Source organism: Mauremys reevesii, linkage group 2 (assembly GCF_016161935.1).
Source record: "Mauremys reevesii isolate NIE-2019 linkage group 2, ASM1616193v1, whole genome shotgun sequence".
Classification (NCBI taxonomy): domain Eukaryota; kingdom Metazoa; phylum Chordata; order Testudines; family Geoemydidae; genus Mauremys; species Mauremys reevesii.
Window position 1 is genome coordinate 277,594,047 of NC_052624.1, and position 22,205 is coordinate 277,616,251.

At 40.6% G+C, this 22,205-nt stretch overlaps 1 protein-coding gene across 4 annotated transcripts in view; it reads right to left on the reverse strand.

Moving 5' to 3' along the window:
- Window positions 1-22,205, reverse strand: part of AGO2 (argonaute RISC catalytic component 2) — a 125,766-nt gene that overhangs the window by 76,664 nt on the left and 26,897 nt on the right. For 3 of the 4 annotated variants that reach the window (XM_039522797.1, XM_039522796.1, XM_039522795.1), the window contains exons 2-3: window positions 6,392-6,587; window positions 2,086-2,206 (exon numbers count right to left, since the gene is read on the reverse strand). In XM_039522797.1, the coding sequence (XP_039378731.1) occupies window positions 2,086-2,206; window positions 6,392-6,468 (198 nt within the window). In that variant the 5' untranslated portion in view covers window positions 6,469-6,587. Of the gene's footprint in view, window positions 1-2,085; window positions 2,207-5,830; window positions 5,895-6,391; window positions 6,588-22,205 lie in introns of those variants that run through there. The other variant, XM_039522798.1, reaches the window with a different exon arrangement.

The window sequence follows — 22,205 nt, forward strand, 5'->3', positions numbered from 1 at the left end:
ATGTCTCTGAGAAAATTGTAGCCTTAACTATCAGTTGCTGAAGACAACTAACTCCAGCTGTTTGATTTACAGCAATAACTCCCTCTATGTTATCTAACAAAACTTTTAAATTAGCTGTTGGGTAGAACCCTATTGTAACGGGGGACACTCACCTTTTATCTCAGCCTACAGGGCTCTGATTTTATGCTTCTGTGCAGCCTTTCTAGGCAGGCCTGGAGGACCCACCTTTGCTGCTCCTTCCTGGGGGAAAGGAGGAGGATATAGTAGGATTGCTGGGCCTCCAATAGGGTGCCACAAAGGGCCAGGTACACCCCTCACACCTGGATACTTCTTCCAAATTCTAACTGCAGTATTCACTTTGAAGCAAACACTGGAATTAAAGTTCTAAAACTATTAATGCTATACCCCCCCATTTTCATTCTCACAGCTTTTGAGGCATTTTTCATGCTTAGTTTTTAACTAAAACCAAAAAGTTTTCGAGTGCAGGAATTTGAGTCAGTTGTTCCAATGTGTGCTCTGGGGAAAGGTAGAGCAAGAATTCTGAGAATCGGCCAGTTGTGTCTTCCCCTGGCAGCTGCAACTGAGGCTTTCCCCATTTTGAGAGGACTATCATCTCTACCCAGAATGCCAGGTCTGACCTCAACTCCTATACAGTTGAACAGAAGGAAACCCATAGGAATGGCAAGTCTAGATGAGAGATAAATATGTTTCCTGCTGAGAAATTGTTGCCACACTTAATTCCCTCCACATATCATTTAATACAGACGGACTTTTGAATTGAAAGCATCAAGAGTAGAGCTCCCTTTCACAAACAAGTCCCTTCCCTGAAGAGGTTACTTGAGATATAAAATGTAATTAAGACCATTTAAATGCTATCATTAAGCACAAGCAATTTCTCTAAAAAATTAAAAAAAAACTAAGCTAAAGGCAAAATATCTAGGTTAATTTAATACTGAGGTTACAGTAAAACAAAAAGTAAGGAACTCAGAGATTTAACACCAGCATTAACTTATCCACCAGACGTGTGTGGTATTTTCTATTTGTTTTTCTGGTTAAATGCATAGTTTAAAGTATTTCTATTTGTCATAGAATGGACACTAGAAAAATATACAAGTTGGACAATACTGCTGTTGCAAATTAACTTTTGCAGTATAGGCTTCAATAGCACTTGCCAAACCCATGAAGACATCTTTAGAAATTAGAACTACATTTGCCAAAAATACTTTAGATGAGAGATTCTTGCTTGAGTTAAATTCTGTAGGAACACAGAAGATATCTTCTAAGAAGTAAACAGATACAAAATTTAAGCAAAGAATTTGGTAACAGTCTTTTGGTCTCTGAGAATCTTAAATCCTCAATTCATAGTTTTCTTAGATATTAGTTTGTGGTTAAGTAACAACTGCTCGATAAGATAGGAGGACAATACAATCTTTTCTGTAGCACACCTATTCGATACCATAAAATAGGCATTTGTATAATGGTAATGACTAGAGGTCTGGTTGAGCTAGGTACTGTTCAAACACATTGTAAGAGGCAGTTGGAGACAGTGTGGTTTAGCGTATAGAACACTGGACTGATGCTCAGGAAGCCCCAAGTTCTATTCCTAACTCTGCCACTGATCTGCTATCTGACCTTGAGCAACTCACTTCATCTTGTCAAACCTCCGTTTCCCTTCTCATCCTTTGTCTATCTTGTCTATTTAAACTGTAAGCAACCTCTTCAGGGTCTCTCACTGACAATTTGTACAGTGTCTAGCACAATGAAGCCCTAATATTAGTTGGAGCCTCTGAGCACTACTACTGAGCACTATTACTACTTGTAATAATACAAGTCATTAATAATAAGATTGTCCCTACCCTGAAGCGCTTGCATTCTAAATGGACAAGTATTATAATATGAACTCAGACCACAGACACAGTGAGTTATTTTATCTGGAATTTGTGTCAGAATGCCCTAATAAGGCTGGTCTTTGTCTAGATATTTACTCTAAGTATAAAATCACTTGGTACGTGAAAGGCTTGAAGTAACAATGTGAGATGCCATTATATTACAACCTCTGGCTAGAAACTTATTTTTAAAACTTACTTTATCCCTCCCAATAGGAAGTGGCATAGCTGTATATAGGTTTTTTCTTCCATCAAATACTGGTTTACGATCCCCAAAGATCTGTGTTTTAAAGTGCTGGACCATATGCTCAACTATTTCTCTGAAAATACAAAGAAAATTAAGTTATCACATAATTTGAACAGAGTACCAAAAGAACCCCAATATGCTTATGTAATCAAGAGGAAACAAAAATACTGGCTATTACATAAAGGGTTATCAACAGCTCAGCATAAAAGATCAGATTCATTTAATCATCTGAGGAGACAACAGCAGTTGATTTTATGCAAAGAAAATTTCATAGAACGAACTGTTTCCGTTTCTTGGGACTACTAAATTTGATCCTGGTTTCTCATTGGAAAGTTTATAGCCCAGTGTTTTACCTACAGTTTATTCTATGCAGATAGAACATGTACGTAATATAAGCTGTTCTTCTCCATGGCTCCCATCTGCAGAACAGGATTGATGGGCTAGGCAGCTTGACAGCACAGCGAAAGGAGGAATTTAGGAGAGGGATAGATGATCAAATGATTTGGGGCTGTGCACAATGCATACATCAAATTCCTCTGCATCACACTCAAATAACAATCTTGACTCTCACCTATACTCCGGGGGAATTCTGCACCACTGCACATGTACTGAATTTATGTCCCCCCGCAGATTTCTTTGTTTCCCCGCAGAAAAATAACTTTCTGACGGGGCAGCAAAGGGAAGTCACAAGAGTGGTCGTGCAACCCTCCTCAGCAGTATGTTTTGGGTGCCCAGGGCAGCCGCAGAGAGGTAAATCACTGTGGGGCAGAGAACAGGACTGAGGAAGACCCAGCTGGTGGCTCCTACCCTGTGCTAGTCCCGGCTGGGCTGGGGAGGATGGGACTTCCTCTTCCCCTGCACGGCATCTGGGGCTGTATCAGACCCACCCCCAGATTTCTCCCCCAGCTGTAAGAAGCTCTGCGAACTCTCCCTCCACCCCCACACCGATCGCTCCTCAGCTGCAGGGGGAGAGATCACTATACAGGGAGCTGCTCTCCCATCCGCCCAACCCCTATGCATCCAGACCCCCTCATACCCAGACCCTCCTGCTGAGCCTCCCCGCCACACACACACACCCTGCTGAGCCCCAACCACCTTCACCTGGACCCCCCTGCAGAGTCCCATTACCACTGCACCCAGAACCCCCCCCCCCCAACAAGCCCCTATGCATCCAGATCCACACACACCCAGATCCTCCACTGAGCCACCCGCACCCAGATTGCCCCACACAGAACCTTCTCAATCCACACCTGGATCCCCCCACACTAAGTCCCTCTACATTTGGATCCTGCCTTGCTGAACCTGCCTGCCCACACCTGGTGCACTTGGCACAGAGGGGCATGGCTCTGGGGTGTTTCTGGGGCAAGCTTGGACCTTGCACTGTGTCAGGGTTGGGTGCAGCATCACTGCTGGAGTCTGTGTTCCGGGGGAAGCTGTACAGTGATCTCCCACCTCTGTGCAGTCAGTGGCCTGTGCTCCCCAATACCATGCTGGAGCCTCCACATTTATTTGATATATAAAATTTGCAGAATTTTAAAATATTGTGCGCAGAATTTTTAATTTTTTGGCACAGAATGCTCTCAGGAGTAGGTGAGCTCGTACTTTTTTATGTAACAACAGCATTTACCAGTACATATAACTATTAAGACTACAAATTAAAGTGTGATTGGAATTATAGGCTGTGCATTAGAATATGATGCAGAATAATTTGACATGTGTATTGTAGCTGATTATATGTTAGATATGCAAATGAGTTTGTAGTGGAATTTGTAGTCTATTGTAATTGTTCTATTCTCAGACGCCAAACATCTGGGTTTAAATCTCCTGAAGGACATCACTGAGGCTGTAACTGCATTTAATCTGAAATCCATGAGGCACTTCATCTTGAAAATCTAGTTAACATGGGAGGTACATACCAGAGTGGTACACCTCTACCCTGATATAACATGGTCCTCGGGAGCCAAAAATCCCTACCACGTTACAGGTGAAACCCCGTTATATCAGGGTAGCAGCAGCAGGACTCCAGCGGTGATTTAAAGAGCCCAGGGTTCTGGCCGCAGGGAGCCCCGGGCCCTTTAAATTGTCACCTGAGCCCCACTGCCAGAGCCCCGGGATAGCGACGGAAGGGCTCCAATGGTGATTTAAAGGGCCTGGGGCTTCCCCACTGCAGCCAGAGCTCTGAGCCCTTTAAAGCGCCGCCGGAGCCCCGCTGCCGGAGCCCCAGGGTAGCAGTGGCAGGGTTCCAGTGGTGATTTATAGGGCCTGGGGCTCCCCGCAGCAGCCGGAGCCCTGGGCCCTTTAAAGCGCCGTCCGAGCCCTGCTGCCGGAGCCCCAGGGTTACCGCACTATATGCAAACCCATGTTATATCGGGTCGCGTTATATCAGGGTAGAGGTATATGTGCCAGTACAAAACCCTAAGACAGAAATCTGAGCGTGTTTAAGCAGTGTGAAGAATGAATATTGCCTTAATTGGTGATTTCCTTGACCTTGCCTTAAAAAAATCTGAATTTATGAAATAAGGGACCATTTTTATCATCAAGTCTGACCTCCATAACATAGGCAATAAAACCGCACTCAGTAATTTCAGCTTCAAGCCTGTAACTTCTAAGAGAGCTATAACATATTGTTTTAGAAAGATAACCACTTTGATTCCTCTCATCTCCTCCAAACAGATCCTCTTAGATTTAAATACTTCAATAGAAAATCCACTACATTACTAGGTAAATTGTTTTGATGGTTAATAACACTCACTATTACAAATTTTATGCCTTATGAATTTCTCCAACTTTGTCTTCCAATCATCTTTCGCAATGGTGTTCATGGGATTTGGGGTTGAGCAATATTAACTGTAAGCAAATTACATTTTCTGTTTGAGTTTGAAGTAAAAAATTCAGACTTCACTAGGTTCGTAAATCAATTTTTTTTTCCCACACTGCATTGGGAAAACAGATACAGCGTAGAATTATGAAAAGCGCAAATAGGATCATTTCCAGTAAATGGCATCTCTTCACCCAGGTTCTTACAATGGCCTTCATCACCATATCATGATGACTACTGACGAGTTAAGGCCAATCTGGGCAAACAGTTATATATATTTAACTTTATCCTGGTAAGCAACTACCTATTGTGAACATGATTTGCCCTGATCTGCACTGACGTGGTCACCATTACCTCAGTTAATGAGACTCTTCATAATTGTTAAACAAACCTTCACTTAGATTTTTTTCAAATACTGTCTTACACTGATGCAACTCTACTGAAATTAAGAGAGTTGCACTGGTGGAAGAAGAGAAATTGGCCCAATGGAATTACTACAGTGATGATCTTAGCCCATTATGTTTGTTTTTAAGTTAAATCCAATTTTTAAATGTTTTTAAAATATTACATTTAAAAATAATCAAACAGACCCAGGAAGGTGAAGTATAGAACAGCTATTTATGTTCCATGCATGTTAAAGACTGTCTAATAAGAATGCAGTTAGGTTAAAAAAAATTCTACATTTGTAAGTTGCACTTTCACAATAAAGAGATTGCACTACATTACTTGTAATAGGTAAATTGAAAAATACTATTTCTCTTGCTTCCCTGGCCATCAATAATTTGCAGAATTGATCCATACCTTTTTAGCCTTGCTATCGGTATTCATTTGCATATCTTCCATTAATACAGAAGATGATGAAGGAGGGCAATTTCTTACCTGTTATAATTTAGTTTCTCCAAAGTCCTCTTATACCAGCACAGACAAATGGGTTTACTTCCCCCTGTCAGTAGGTGAAGACAGGAAAACAAATTGTTGGTAATATGACCTCCCCTTTTAAGGGGCTTGCTAGCTGACTCCACTTAGTTATGAACTAAGCAGTAAACAACAATGGTCAAATTCACTGGCGTAACTCCACTCAAGATAATGGAGTTGTGCCTGCCTATGCCACCAGTAATTTTTTATCAAAAGCTGAAAACTTCACTCAAAATAAGCTACAACCACCACAAAAGTCAGGTGGGATTTCTAGGTTGGTATAGGAAGACTTGGAGAAACCAAACTAACAGAAATAATGCTTGCTGATGGATATCACCAAAGCAGGACGTATTCAAATGGGAAGATATTAACACATCTGATGAACAACAAGGATATCCATGTCCCCAAGTGCCCTATGTGAAAGCTTGTACAGGACCCTAGCTTCTAAAAGTTCCTTTTTTTAAAAGTATAAATGGAGGAAAAACATAAATAAAACTGGGGGAATGCAAAGCATAATGATATTACCGGTTAACTCTTCTAGGGCATTTCTCTGGCTTTATATCCAATTCATAATGGTAGATATCAATTTTAGGAATGTCCATTTCAAAGAAGTTGGCCTGTAGTTTGATTGTTCTTCCAGAAGTACCAAAATCGGGTCGAGGAGGAGGTTTAAAGGCATATCCCTGTATTGGTGGTGGCAATGGTGGAGGAGGTGCAAGCACTGAAAGGGAGAGGAAAAAAAAAAAGCACAAAGTAAAATATCACCACAAAAATTGTCCACATTAGGTACATGCAGTGAGAAGAGTAACACACACAAGCTTCTATACTATTTTATAAATGCATTTTTAAACCTAGTCTTCACTCCTTGCTTTTTTTTTTAAATATTGATTTAACAGATGAAAACCTATGTCCTGGGCCAGAAGCCAGCAGACCTTGACTCACCTGTTCCCCAATTGATGTTAACTACTCTGTATACTTCCCAACCCATTTTATTGAGCAAGGCCATAGGAGGTAGGTTAGCATTCTGTCCTTTTATAGGTGAGTTAATGCAGCACCTGGGAAGCTGAACAAGAACTTCTTTAAGAGCTGGAACTAGGACTCAGTTGTCTAATATGGAGGACTTAAAGCTCATTACTTGGCCACAACGCTCCTCACAAAATTAGTATGCTAAGGGCTTGGCTACACTTGCAAGTTGCAGCGCAATAAAGGAGCCCTGGGAACACTAGCTCACTACCCGTCCACACTGGCAAGGCACGTAGAGCGCTCTGACTCCATGGCTACAGCGCTGCTGGTATTCCACCTTGGCAAGTGGAATAACATTTACTGTGCCCCCACTGGAGTGCCGTGGCGCCAGTGCGGATGAGGTGTCGCATTACTGGGCTCTGATCAGCCTCTGGAAACTTCCCATAATCCCCTTAAATCAAGTGGCCACTCTTCTCATTGTTTTGAACTCGCTGTAGGAACGCGGATACGCCATTTGAAAGCTCCATTTCTGACAGTCGGCTGCTTATCTGCTCCGAGCCAGCTAAGTGTGCTCTGAGACAGATTAGTGTGGAATGCTGTGTGTGAGAGAGAGGGGCGGGGGGGGGGGGTCTGCTGCTGTCTGAACTTACAAGACAGCATGCTGACATGCTCTCAGCCCCCCAAAAACCCACTCTGTCTCCCCCCACGTACACACAACACACTCCCTGTCACACTCCACCCCACCCACCCCCCATTTGAAAAGCACGTTGCAGTCACTTGCATGCTGGGATAGCTGCCTATAATGCACTGCTCCCAATGCCGCTGCAAGTGCCACAAATGTGGCAACGCCAGTGCGCAAGCAGCTGTCAGTGTGGACAGACTGCGGCACTTTCCGTACTGCGCTCTCCGAAGGCGGGTTTAACTCACAGCGCTCTACATCTGCAAGTGTAGCCATGCCCTAAGCCTTTTGTGCTTGGCTTCAGTATTTGCAAAATGGAGCTACTCCCAAATACTGAAACCAAACACAAAGACCTAACATTCTAAACTACATTAACAATACTAGTTAAGGTTGTAAAGGTTTCAAAAATAACAAATTCTGGCATTTCCTGGCTTCTAACGTGACATTGGACAAGTCACTTAAACCTAAACCTTTAAAAGGAGATTTAGGCACCTAAATCAGGCAGAGTGCTGAGCGCAGCAATGCCTAAATACCTTTAAAAATCTGGGCCTTAAAGCAAAATTTTCAGGAGGTAGCCAGTGTGCTCATTTTCTGGGTGTCAGCTTTGAGGCTCAAAGACAATTTTCAGAACCACAGAACACAACTCCTACTCCTACTGGAATTAGTATAAATTGAGGTTACTCAGCACCTCTGAAGAACAATTAGGCCACAGGTGTCTCCATCACTGAGGACCCAACATTAGCAAATTTTGGCCTTAATCTGTGTCTCGGCTCCTCAATTGTAAAAGGGGAATAACAGTACTTTCCAACTTCACAGGAGTGTTATGAAGATAAATTAATTTATGTTTGAGACACCAGATACTACGGTGATGAGCACAATACAAAAGCACAAGAAGATTTTTTTTTTTTAAATGTATTTAGGTGTAGCTTTTGAGGTCATATATACAGTCATGAGGATAAGAAGAAATGAAGCAGAGGTTCCTGTGAAAAAGATATGTGGTTCTGTAATCAAAGTTTCATGATGAATCTGTCTATATCTATATCTATCGGGGGGGGCATAATTAAGGAACATAATCCGTCACTCTACATTTGTATAAGTTATTGTTTAATGAATTAGAAATAGCTTCCCTTTTTACTGTAGCATAAAAATGAAGACTGAAGACAAAATAAGAAAGGTCATTGGTTGAAAAAGATAAGTAATGTTTATCAAACAGCAGTTTTAGCCTGGGAAGCAGCTAACCTATATTTATTACATGAAAATAGATACAAATGGTTTAGCTTTACCACCAACAGATGTGAATTGACTTTTGTTTTGGGAAAAAAGATTGAAAACCGTTTATTTAAAGAAATTTTTTAGACTACTGCTTTAAACAAAGAATTTAAAACCAAGCCATCCTGTGCAAAATGCACTACAATAATCCAGTCTGGAGTTGACAGGAAACCCAGCCATAAGAGAGCCCTAATTTAAGTACTAAAGTAAGCCAACTTTGATTAATAAGATGGCAGTAAACTGTCCCCAGTAAAAAGAGTTATGATGTTTCTTATGAAAAAAAAAAACACAGAAAACAAATTTGACCTTTCTACAATAGTTCATCTAGTCCAGGGGTAGGCAACCTATGGCACGCGTGCCGAACGCGGCACGAGAGCTGATTTTCAGTGGCACTCACACTGCCCGGGCCCTGGCCATCGGTCCAGGGGGCTCTGCATTTTAATTTAATTTTAAATGAAGCTTCTTAAACATTTTAAAAACCTTATTTCCTTTACATACAACAATAGTTTAGTTATATATTATAGACTTATAGACAGAGACCTTCTAAAAACGTTAAAATGTATTACTGGCACGCGAAACCTTAAATTAGAGTGAATAAATGAAGACTCGGCACTCCACTTCTGAAAGGTTGCCGACCCCTGATAAAGTCTATGGAAACCAAAAGATTCACACCTATCAATGTCAAAGTGCTGTAGTTTCTGTGAAAAAGGGAAGTGACAGACACTAATATAAAAGTGTTAGCTACATGGCCCATTTAAAAAGTCATAGGAAACTTCAAATTAAATTATTCCACAAAAAAAGGGCTATAGAAAAATTGAACAGCACACAAATTATAATCAACATTTAGGAATTCTACTCTAACCCAAAAGACAGACTTTATGTAGATCTCCCCTTCCCCCGCCCCTCCCCCCCCCCAATTAAGGTTGCACCAGGATTTCCATTTTAACTGTGGTGGCAATACCACTCCATCAGAATATTGTTGCACAACATTAGAGCCAGGAGTAGAGTTACTGGAACACAGTGGACTCATTTGGCCAAGAGGTTCCCAGTACACAGTGCCCTACAACATGAGCTTCTTTTAGATTTTCAAAATGCTCCAAAATCCACATGTATACAGAGATTAGTACATCCTGACAACAGCTTTCAGAGGTGTGAACTCATCCATTCACCTTATTAGGTGTTCTCCTTCTCCCCACTCTGAAGTCTACCTTTGTCTCAAAAATGAGTATTCCACACCAGGGACTATCTTGTATCTTAAATTTGTGTTTTTAAACCCAGAAAGTACAGAATTATTTTACCTTAATTCCTTATGTCCTGATTTCCAGATGTTTAAATACTGGTGCCTTCGATGTTTGAGGCACTGCTGGTCAACCATAACTCTGCATTAACTGTGGTTTTTGGCAATAAATTACTCCAATTTCTATTTAGACATGCCCTTAGTTCAATTAGAAATATTCCAAACTAGTTATGCCTAAGGATTTGTCTACACAATGAAATTTATCTGAATAGTTATTGTGACAGATATGGCAATTTCCTCTAACACCCGGGGCAAATCTTACTGAATTAAGTTAAAACAGTATTCAGTTAATTATAAGTATTTTAGTTCAAGATATTAAAAATGCAAATGTTGATGTATAATTGTGGAATCGTATGCAACTTCTTTAAGGGGGAGGCAGGACTAATGTAAACCCTGGCAAGTGTTAGGAGTTTCAAAGAACTCTCTTAAAGCAAGATCAAATTCTCAGTTGAGTAGGTTTCCTAGGAAATACTTGGGAGGAAGGGAATGCAAATTACGCATCTCTGGACCCATTCTTTGAAGCTGTGCCCCGCGGAAAAACCCATTGTCTGCTAGCATCTGTTAGATGAGAAGAGACCATCTACACTAGGAAATTAGGTCAGTATAACTATGTTGCTCAGGAATGTGAAAAATCCACACTCCTGAGCAATGCAGTTAAACCAGCCTAACCCCAGGTGTAGACAGTGCTAGGTTGATGGGAGAATCCTCCCGTTGACCTAGCTGCCACCTCTCGGAAAGGCTGAGTACCTACACTGATGGGAGAAACCCTCCTGCTAGTACAGATAGTGTCTTCACTGTAGCAATGCAGCTGTGCTGTCGCAGCAGTTTATGTGCAGACAAGCCTCAAGACTTGAACGAGAAAAAGAAGGAACTCTCAGATTCATGGGCATACTTGTTCTGAGCTAACAGCTATTATGAATTTTTGACAACAGAAAAAACCCTAGGTGGGGTCTGAAGGATTTTTCACCGGCCAGAGCTCTTATTGGAGTCAGGGAGTGATATCTGGAAATCTTATTAAACATATTTGTAGATTCTTTTATTGTTTTTAAGATGTTTTCTCTGTAATGCTTTTACTTTAAGAATAAATAAGAATGGCCATACTGGGTCAACGATCCCTCTAGCCCAGTATCTAGTGCTCCAGAGAGAATGAACATAACAGGTCAATTATCAAGTGATCCATCCCTTGTCATCCAGTCCCAGCTTCTGGCAGTCAGAGGTTAAGGGACACTCAGAGATAGGGTGGCATCCCTGACGATCTTGACTGACCAGCCATTGATTGACCTATCCTCTGTGAACATATGTAATTAGTTTTTGAACCCACTTATAGTTTTGGCCTTCACAACATACACTGGCAACGTGTTTCACAGATTGACTCTCTGCATTCTGTTTGTTTTAAACCTGTTGCCTATTAATTTCATTAGGTGACCCCTGGTTCTTGTGTTATGTAAAGAGGCAAAAAACACATTCTTATTCAGTTTCTCCACACCATCCATGATTTTATAGACCTCTATCACATCCCCTTAGTCGTCTCTTTTCCAAGTTGAATATTCACAGTCTTTTTAATCTCTCCTCATATGGAAGCTGTTCCACAGCTCTAAACATTTTTGTTGCCCTTCTCTGTACCTTTTCCAATTCTACCATATCTTTTTTAGATGGAATGACCAGAACTGCACACAGTATTCAGGGTGTGGACATATATAGTGGTATTATATTTTCTGTCTTATTATCTAGCCCCTTCCTAATGATTCCTAACATTGTTAGCTTTTTTGACTGCTGCTGCATATTGAGCAGATGTTTTCAGAAAGCCATCCATGACCAACCCCTTTCTTGAGTGGTAACAGCTAATTTAGACCCCATCATGTTGTATATATACACAATAGTTGGGATGAAGTTTTCCAATGTGCATTACTCTGCCTTTATCAATACTAAATTTCATGCCCAGCCACTCAGTTTTCTAAGTTTCCTTTGCAACTTCACAGGCAGCTTTGGACTAGCTATCTTGGGTAATTTTGTACTGTCTGCAAACTTTGCCACCTCAATGTTTACTTTTTCCAGATTATTCATGAATATGTTGAACAGCACTGGTCCCAGTACAAATCCTTGAGGGAGCCCACTCTTCACTGTGACAACTGACCATTTATTTCTACCCTTTATTTCTATCTTTTAAGCAGTTACTGATCCATAAGAGGAACTTCCCTCTTATCCAAATTGCCTCCCTTCGATGAGGGACATTGTCAAAAGCTTTCTTGAGTCCAGTATGCTATCCACTGGATCACTCTTTTCTAAAGTTTGCTGACCTCCTCAAAGAATTCTCAGAGATTTGTAAAAGGAAAATATGCCTCAAAGCTGTATTGACTCTTCCCCAACATATCATGTACATCAATGAAGCTGATAATTCTTTATTAAGATGATGTTAAAAAAAGTGAACGGTACAGAGTTTAAGCATAGAAGTTTCTGGTTATCAGGGAATAACATACAGATTATCGAGGGTGCAAAGTTTGGTTTAAGATCGGGTGGCATAAGGAATACATAATCTGCAGTATCCCCGATTGGAGGTAAAAGGTTGATGGGTCAAAGTACAGACATTGAGATATGAGGGTATGAAGTTCATAAAGTGGCTATGTTCGGGTGTGGAGTATAATGAGTGAATATGATGATGAGGATGGACTGACCCTCATTTGGTGAGATTTGATGTTCAGGGAGTTTATGGTTCCAGTTCATATGATCCAACGGAGAAAAGTCTCTTGGTCCCTTTCTCGTAGTCGAAGAACGACATCACTCTGGTAATTAGCCTGGTACTGAAGACAGGCTTGGCAGCCTATAATTGCCAGGTTGCCTCTGAAGCCTTTTTTAAAAATTGGCATATTAGCTATCTGACAGTCATCAGGTAAAGACACTGATTTAAGTGATAGGTGACATACCACAGTTCTTTCAGAACTGATGGGTGAATACCATCTGGCCCATGGTTTAATTTATCAATTTGTTCCAACAGCTTCTCTATTGACAACTCAATCGGGGACAGTTTCTCATATTTGTCACCTAAAAAGAATGGCTCAGGGGGGAGAACCTCCCTCACAACCATTGTAGTGAAGACACATGCAAAGAATTCATTTAGCTTCTTCACAACAGTCTTGTCTTCCTTGAGTACTCCTTTAGTACCTCAATTCACCAGTGGCCCCACTGATTGTTTGGCAGGCTTCCTGCTTCTGATGTACTTTAAAACAAACAAAAAATACCCTGCTGTTAATTTATGTCTTTTGCTAACTGCTCTTCCAATTCTTTTGGGCCTGCTTAACTACACTTTTAGACTTGACTTGCCAGAATTTATATTCCTTTTTATTTTCCTCACTAGGATTTAACTTCCAATTTTTAAAATGACTTTTTGCCTTTTACTTTGTTGTTTACCCATGATGGCATTTTTTGGTTCTCATACTGCTTTTATTTTGTTTATTGTATACATATAGCTAAAGTCTCTATTATGATGATTTTAAAAAGTTTCCACGCAACTTGCAGGCAGTTCACTCTTGTGACTGTTCCTTTTCATTCCCATTTAACCAGCCTCCTCATTTTTGTGTAGCTCCCCTTTTTAAAGTTAAATGCTCCTTCGGTGGGTGTCTTGGCATTCCCCACACCCCCAATAAGGATGTTAAATTTAATTACATTATGATCACTATTACCAAGCAGTTCAGTTATTTCACCTCTTGGTGATCCTGTGTGACACTTAAGACTAAATCAAGAATAAATAATTTAATCTCCTCTTCTGAGTTACAGGCCTAGTTGCTCCAAGAAGCAATCAGTAATGGTGTATGGAAATTGTTTCTCTCCATCCCTTCCTAAGGTGACATGTATCCAGTCAATATGAGGATAGTTGAAATCCCCATTATTACTGAGTTTTCTGTTTTTGTAGCCTCTCTAATCTCCCTGAGCATTTCACAATCACCATTCTAGTCATATAGTCAGCAGTATATTCCTACTGCTATATTCTTATTATTTAAGGATGGAATTTCTATTCATACAGATTCCATGGTACTTTTTGATTCATTTAAGGTTTTAACTATATTTGTCTCTATTCTTTCTTTCACATACAGAGCCACTCCCCCACAAGTGCCATCTACTCTGTCATTCCTATATATTTTGTACTGTAGTATTACTATGTCCCACTGATTATCAGGTTTCTGTGATGCCTACTATCTCAATATCAGGCACTCAAGTTCACCCATCTTAGTATTTAGACTTCTTGCATTTGTATACAAGCATTTTCAAATTTGTCAATATCTGTCTGCTTTCATGTGATGTAACTGAATGGGACTCTTTTTTGTTTGCCTTTTTCTCTTCACTTCTTACCTGTACTTTATATCCTAGGAAAACGGAAAGGATAGAAGTTGATACAGTAACCCTGTTAATAAATCCTCCCTAAGAGACGTGCCTGTCCAAACTGTGTGCTCCTTCGAATCTGTTGGCTTTCCCCCAGCTTAGTTTAAAAACTCCTCTATGACCTTTTTAATTGCACATGCCAGCAACCTGGTTCTGTTTTGGTTTAGGTGGAGCCTATCTTTCATGTATAGGGTCCTCCTTTCACAAAATGTTCCCCATTTCCTAATAAAACTAAATCCCTCCTCCCGACACCATCACCTCATCCACACATTGAGACCCTGAAGTTTTACCTGCTTAACTGGCCTTGTGTGTGGAACTGGGAGCATTTCACAGAATGTCACCATGGAGGCCCTGGACTTTAACCTCTTACCTAGCAGCCTAGATTTGGCCTCTTGGATGTCTCTCCTACCTTTCCCTACATCACTGGTACCTACATTTACAACAACTACTGGCTCCACCCCAGCATCGCACCCAAGTCTGTCTAGATGTCATGAGAGGTCTGCAACCTTCACACCCGATAGGCAATTCACCATGTGGTTCTCCTGGTCATCACAAATCCATCTACATTTCTAATAATTGACTCTCACATTACTATTACCTGTCTCTTCTTAACAACAGGGGTCCCCTCCCCTGGATAGGTATCATCAGTTTAAGAGGATACCATGACATCATCTGGAAGGAGGGTTAAACTATGGGATTGTTTTTCTCCACTGCAGCTTGAGGTTCTCCTTCCTCAAGACTTCCATCCTCCTCAACAGCACAGAGGCTGTTAGACTGATGATAGGACTGCTCTACTATGTCCTGGAAAGTCTCAGTTTTGTACCTCCCTGTCTCCCTTACTTCCTCCAGTTCACTCTGGTCTCAAGAGCCCGAACTCAGTCTCTGAGGACCATGAGCTGCTTGCACCAAATGCACACATATGCCACTTGCCCACAAGGCAGGTAATGATACACGTGCTGGCTTCGAAAGAGCTGTGTGGTAACGTATAGCTGTGGCATTTACCCTCTTGATAGCGTTTGAAAAGAAAGCAAAGCAGCAGAACCAGCCTGTTTGGGCAATCTGACTTTGCTGGGGAATTCACAGTGTAGACAGGAAACTGTGCAATCTGGGAATATCGGTCAGGAGGGAGAGAGATGCATGTCTCCACACAGGAGAGGTGACGGCTAGGGAGCCAGAAACTTAAGAGTGGGTGCCCTTGTCGCTGAGGGTGCCTTTCCCCTGAGGGGGAAAACACAGATGCAGTTGCCTTCAACTGTCACAGTTTTACCAGGATAATTATGACGGTAAATTTCCAAGTATAGACATGCCCAAACTTGTATTTAATAGTTAGATGATGTTTTCTCAGCTTGTAAAGGAAATTTTAGAGTTTGGTTAGCAAGATCTGGGTGAGTGGGTTGGGTGACCTTATTTAATATTTTAATGTCCAAATTTTCTATCAAGGGACGAAACAATTTTAGGAACCTTCAAAATAAAGTTTCTTTATGCAGTGAAAGATCTTGCTATCTGGACTGTATTAATTTTCTCAGCCAATAGAGCAGAGGCATCTCCTATGGAAGAGCAGTGCAGACGTCTCCATATACATGCAGCAATATCTGGGGTGTGGCAGCTACCTTTAGTGTCATTTCAACAAAGTAGTTTTTTGCAGCTGTAGCAGTTTAAAAGAATTCTAGCAGTGTTCTTTTCATATTTAGTTCTGCAGTTTAATTTTTGCTTATTTGAGATAATAAAAGTGAACTAAACAAGCAAAGAGTCCTGTGGCACCTTATAGACTAACAGAAGTTTTGGAGCATGAGCTTTCGTGGGTGAATATCCACTTCGTCACCCATGAAAGCTCATGCTCCAAAACTTCTGTTAGTCTATAAGGTGCCACAGGACTCTTTGCTGCTTTTACAGATCCAGACTAACACGGCTACCCCTCTGATACTGAACTAAACAAGTTGCCTGTGTTGCTGTAAGAGAACTTGGAGAAACCAAACTAAGGGCATGTCTAGACTAGAATAAGGAGATGTAGGTAACAAAGACAGGCCCAATTTCACTCCAGTAAGTGCATCTTTATCTGTCTAATCTTTCTATACTATTTGAAACATAGATGTTTTCTTGTTCCCAACTTGCTGCCAGATCAGACTTATGGTACATCCTCTCATTTGCTACATCAAGGCAGGACGATAACCAACAAAAATCTTATTTTAGTACCTTCAGAGGTTCTCCCCTGCCTAGCAAATTTCCCTGTCAACTCCACTAGAGCAATCACCTCCTTCTGGATTAAAGTGAGAGGAGAGCAAGACTTAGAGGGCAAACTTGCAAAGCGGTCAATTGGCCCATCCCAGTCACGCCCTGAGCATACTATCTGGACAGGACTGCATAAGATAAGCTTTCGGATGGCAAGTGCTTAAGGGAGTTCTTTCTGTGCAGTCTTAGGTCTATTTTGTCTAAGCGGAAGAATGGAGAGAGTTGTTCTACCTCTTTTATTGTTCAGATTGATCAGTTTTCTCCTCACCCATATCCACTCTCCTTCCTAACTGCCAATCCTGTCCAAACCTTATTAATTCATTTTGTATGATGGGTTTGGTCACTGCTAGACAACCATTTCTGTGCAGTGGTGAGCCACACAACAAAAACAGTTCTCTTACCTATTAATTGTGCTCCGTGGTATGATGAAACCTGAGCAGACACCCTGGATTGGTCACCACCTGCTTGAGTGACAGATGCGGACAACATACTCATGATCTCCAGGTGAGAAACCAGCGATCACTTGAAGTTATATGTGGAAAATGCACTCCAATTAAAACTGATCCATTTGTCAGAAAACAGATGAGTCTAGCATAGCAGTTCTCTAGCTCTCATTCTCTGGAGTGCTTCATAAGGGTCTGTGAGACTGCATGTCCATCTCTCCTCTCAGCACCTCACCCCCTCAGACTGGTTCTCAAAAGTTTCATTAACTACACGGAAAGGTTCCATGATGGACCTTTTTAAAGATTCATTGGCCAACTCAGTAACACCACCAGACATCTGACAGCGATCTTTGATGTCAACACCTCCAAAACAATTAAAAAAAACATAGCTGATAAAAAGTCATCCTCCCGCTCATTTTTCTCACCTTTTTAACCTCTCCATTGGCTTCTCATTTTCTACCACATCAAGTTTAAGCTTCTTGACCTCACCTTTAAGGCATCTTACAATTTGTCTTCTCTAGTTATCTGCTCGTGTCTTAAATTTCACCCCTTCACTGCACCAGTGATGCAAGCCACAACCATCACTTGTTCACATCTCCCACAAGAGTCTCTATGTATTCTTCCACCTTGCCCTTCATGCATGGAACACCTTTCCTATAAAGCTACCATATCCTCCTCCTTCAAAACTTTCCTCATTTCTACCATGATGCCTACAGGAAATCATACAATAGACAAGGAGTCAGTGGGAATTACTGACATTTATACAGAGATCATCTAAATGTTAAATTATTCAGACCGTCAAGTTATGAACATAGTGAGTCAATGTAAAACAATTATTTTTAATTTGTCTTTTCTCCTTCTACCCAGCACTTATCTTCTATTGGTTTGTTTGCTGAATCTTGTATCAAGCCCAATGGTAAACTCTTTTGGGACAGGGAGCGTCCCTTACTTTGTATAGTGCCTAGCCTAAAGGAGCACCAATTTTGATTGGGGACTTTGAATGCTAATACAATACAAATAGTGTCTGAGTAACTCCACAATCCCACAGAACATGCATACATGAACATAAGACAAAGATGTATACATTAATACAGGTTCAAATTGATGTCTGTCTTACACAACACTGCAAGTCTTAGTAGCTGCTGCTTAGCAGAGTTCTCCTTATCTTTGATAAAATGTCGCAGGTCTTTTTCCTATCTTCCTCTAACAGTCTTTAACAGAAGACTAATGCTACAAAACACCAGGCTGTACTTCTTAGAGAACCATTTTAAAATACCCAGGCCCATGAAGACTATTTCTAATAAAGAAAAAGGTTTTGTTAAATGCCATTTTCTTGTATAAAAAGTCAGTCAAATATTTTTCACAACCAGTATCTGACTATCTAAGACGACTTATTATATTCCTGTTTTCAAAGTAGTTAAGAGAGCTTTGCCACTGTTTTTCGTGTGAATTTCTTTCTGAAGTGAACTTTTACATTTTAAATCTCAGAATTTCTCCTTAATGGTGCCAGAGAGATCAATCAACTCTCCACATCTACCTATGCTTGCATCCACTCATGGGATAGAATTGAGAAAGGATAATAAACCCTTCTAAGTTTACCTCACTTTTGAACTCTCTTAATTTTTCCATCTCCATATGAGAAATTCGTTACTTTGCAGGATTCCAGTATTTCACCCATTGCAATGGCTTTGTTTGGTAGTATATATACCCAATTTTATAAACTGAAGTTAGATAAACTAAGCTCTCTTCTATCACTTGGTAAAAATTTCTCTAACATTTCATTAGCACATGTCCTCCTTCCTAACAAAAATGGAGTTTGGAGAAATGTTGAGAAGGCAGCTGTTGTTCAGTTCAAGGTACATTCTGACACCCAGAACATTCTGAGTAATTTTCAGTCTTCCTCTTGAGTCCAGAATGCATTGCACAGGGTAAAGAACATTCTGCTGTTTTTTAAATCTGTGTCAGTTGGCCATTTTGGACCTCTCAGAAGTCTTTCATATAATAAACTGTAAATTGTGGTTTCAATAACTAATAGATTATTTTAACTGGGGGAACTGTTCCCTCCTGTAGCTCCAATACTTACAACAGAGGAGGCCTCTAAAATCATGAAATATGGGGAGAAAGTGAATAAGTGATATTTACCCCTTCGCATAACCCAGGAACCGAGAGTCACCCAATGAAATTAATAGGCAGCAGGTTTAAAACAAAGAAGTACTTCTTCATACAATACAGTCAACCTGTGGAACTCATTGACAGAGGCTGCTGTGAAGGCCAAAAGTATAAATCGTTTAAAAAAAAAATCAGAAGTTCATGGAGGATAGGTCTATAAATGACTATTAGCCAAAATAGTCAGAGATGCAAACCCATGCTCTGGGTGTCCCTAAGCCTCTGACTTCCAGAGGCTGAGACTGGACGACAGAGGATGGATCACTCAATTTAAAATTTTTATTAAAACTAACATTAAAAAAAGTATATAATACACAGGTTAAGAAAAGAGAGTGTCTGTACATCTGGGTGTAGTGCTTAGATTATCCACAATACAACGTTTGTTTTAAAAAGTCATAAGATATATAGAGAGCATAATCAGCAATAACTCAAATTAAGGTGAATAAATTTAACAATACAGTTTAGATACACCGCTACCTCGATATAACGCCACCCGATATATCCAAATTTGTGTTATAACGTGGTAAAGCAGTGCTCTGGGGGGGCGAGGCTGCACACTCGGGTGGATCAAGGCAAGTTCAATATAACACGGTTTCACCTATAACGCAGTAAGATTTTTTGGCTCCCAAGGACAGCGTTATATCGAGGTAGAGGTGTATTAGAATCTGAACACTCAGGTACATCACTCATGAAAAGTTATACAGAGAGTTGGTTGTAGAAAGCAAACATAGGAATGAGTGTAGATTGTCCCTCCATAATTGAACATTTAGGGTAGATTGTCCATTTGGAAAATACAATCCACGAGGAAACTATTTCAGTTACTTTCCCACTAACCTCTCTATTCATTCCAACTGACGCATCTGGCATTGGCTACTGTCAGAAGAGAGGATACTAGGCAAGATGGACCTTCCCCAAAAAAATTATCACAGCATGTCTCCTAAAATAATTTCCAATCTTGACCTAAAAATTACCAGTGATGGATAATCCATCCATTGGTAAATTGTACCAATGGTTAATTAATTGCACGGTTAAAAAAATAGGCCTCATTTTGTTTGAATTTATCTTCAACTTCCAGCCATTCGACCACGTTAATACCTTTCTCTGCAAGACTTAAGAGCCAACCATCAAATATTTGCTCCCCATGTAGTTAAACTCCCCATGTAGTTAAGATCAAATCACTCCTCAACCTTCTCTATATTAAACTAAATAGATTGAACTCATCAATTCTATACTATATGGCAGGTTTTCTAATACTTTATTCATTCTTGTGGCTTTTCTCTGAACCATCTCCAATTTATTATCATCATTCTTGAATAGTGGACATCAAAACTGGACCCAGTATTCCAGCAGCAGTCATGCCAGTGTGAAATACAGAGGTAAAATAACTTGTCTACTCCTATTTGAGATACCTCTGTTTATAAACGGCCAGTACTGCATTAGCCCTTTTGGATACAGCGTCACACTGGGAGCAGATGTTCAGCTGATTATCCAACATGACTTCCAGATCTGCTTTCCAGATGTAAGAAATGGGGGAGGTGGGGAGCTCCCTTTTATGGACAGCCAGCCAGCCATAAAATCCCTGTTAGTAGCTGTTCTCTACTTGCTTTACCTGTAAAGGGTTTAAAACATCCATAGGTAAAACGAAGGGAGTGGGCACCTGACCAAAAGAGCCAATGGGAAGGCTAGAACTTTTTAAAATTTGGGGGGGGGGGGGGGAGAGTTTCCCTTTGTCTGTCTGTGTTGTTCTCCGGAGAGAGGGGATGGAGGAAAGACAGGGCTGGAAGTATGCTGTAAATGCTTGGGCCAGGTATGAAAACCATCAGATCATGGAGGGATAGCTCAGTGGTTTGAGCATTGGTCTGCTAAACCCAGGGTTGTAAGTTCAATCCTTGATGGGGCCACTTAGGGATCTGGGGCAAAAATCAGTACTTGGTCCTGCTAGTGAAGGCAGGGGGCTGGACTCAATGACCTTTCAAGGTCCCTTCCAGTTCTAGGAGATAGGTATATCTCCAATTATTATATTATACTCATTTTAAACCCCAGATACGTAAGTAGATCAGGAAATGTCTAGGAAGACATGATTGGGTTTCTCTCATTTCTTTATGGCTTGTGGATTCCTCTGTGCTAACTCAAGGTACTTTTGTTTTGCTTGTAACCTTTAAACTGGACCTCAAGAAGCTATCTTGATGCTTAATCTTTGTAATTGTTTTTTTAAAACCTAGCAAAAAGCCTAAGTTCCAGATGTATTCTCTCTCTTTTTGTTCTTAATAAAATTAAGGGAAAAAAAAGAGAAAGAACAGGATTGGATTTGTGTGTCCCTATGAGGTTTGTGCATATGTTGTTTAATTAGCTGGTGGCAACAGCTGGTTTCCTTTGTTTTCTTTCTCAGCTCTTCTGCGGAGGGGACATGAAAGGGCTTGAGGGTACCCTACAGGAAGGAATTCCCAAGTGCACCTTCCTGGGTTCCAAAAGGGATTTTTTGCACTTGGGTGGTGGCAGCATCTACCCATCCAAGGTCAGAGAAAAGCTATAACCTTGGGAGTTTAATACAAGCCTGGAGCGGCTGGTATTAATTTTTAGAATCAAAGTGCCAGAGTTGGGAATCAGTCTTGACAACAGACTAGAGTCTGCCATCTTGTATGTACGGCCTACATTCTTTATTCCTAGATTAACTCATTTATATGTAGCTGAACAAAAATGCATAGTTTGCTTGCGCCCAGCTTATCAAGTGATCTAGATTTCTCCGTATTAGTGACCTATTAATTATTTACCACCGTCAGTTTGTGTCACTTTTATGGTTCCCTATTTACAATAATATTTTTAGACCTGTCAGTTTTTAATCCATGTAATGTGTACCATTTGTATCATTCTGGTTTCTTAATCAAAATGTCCTGCAGTACTCAGTAAAATACCTTTCAG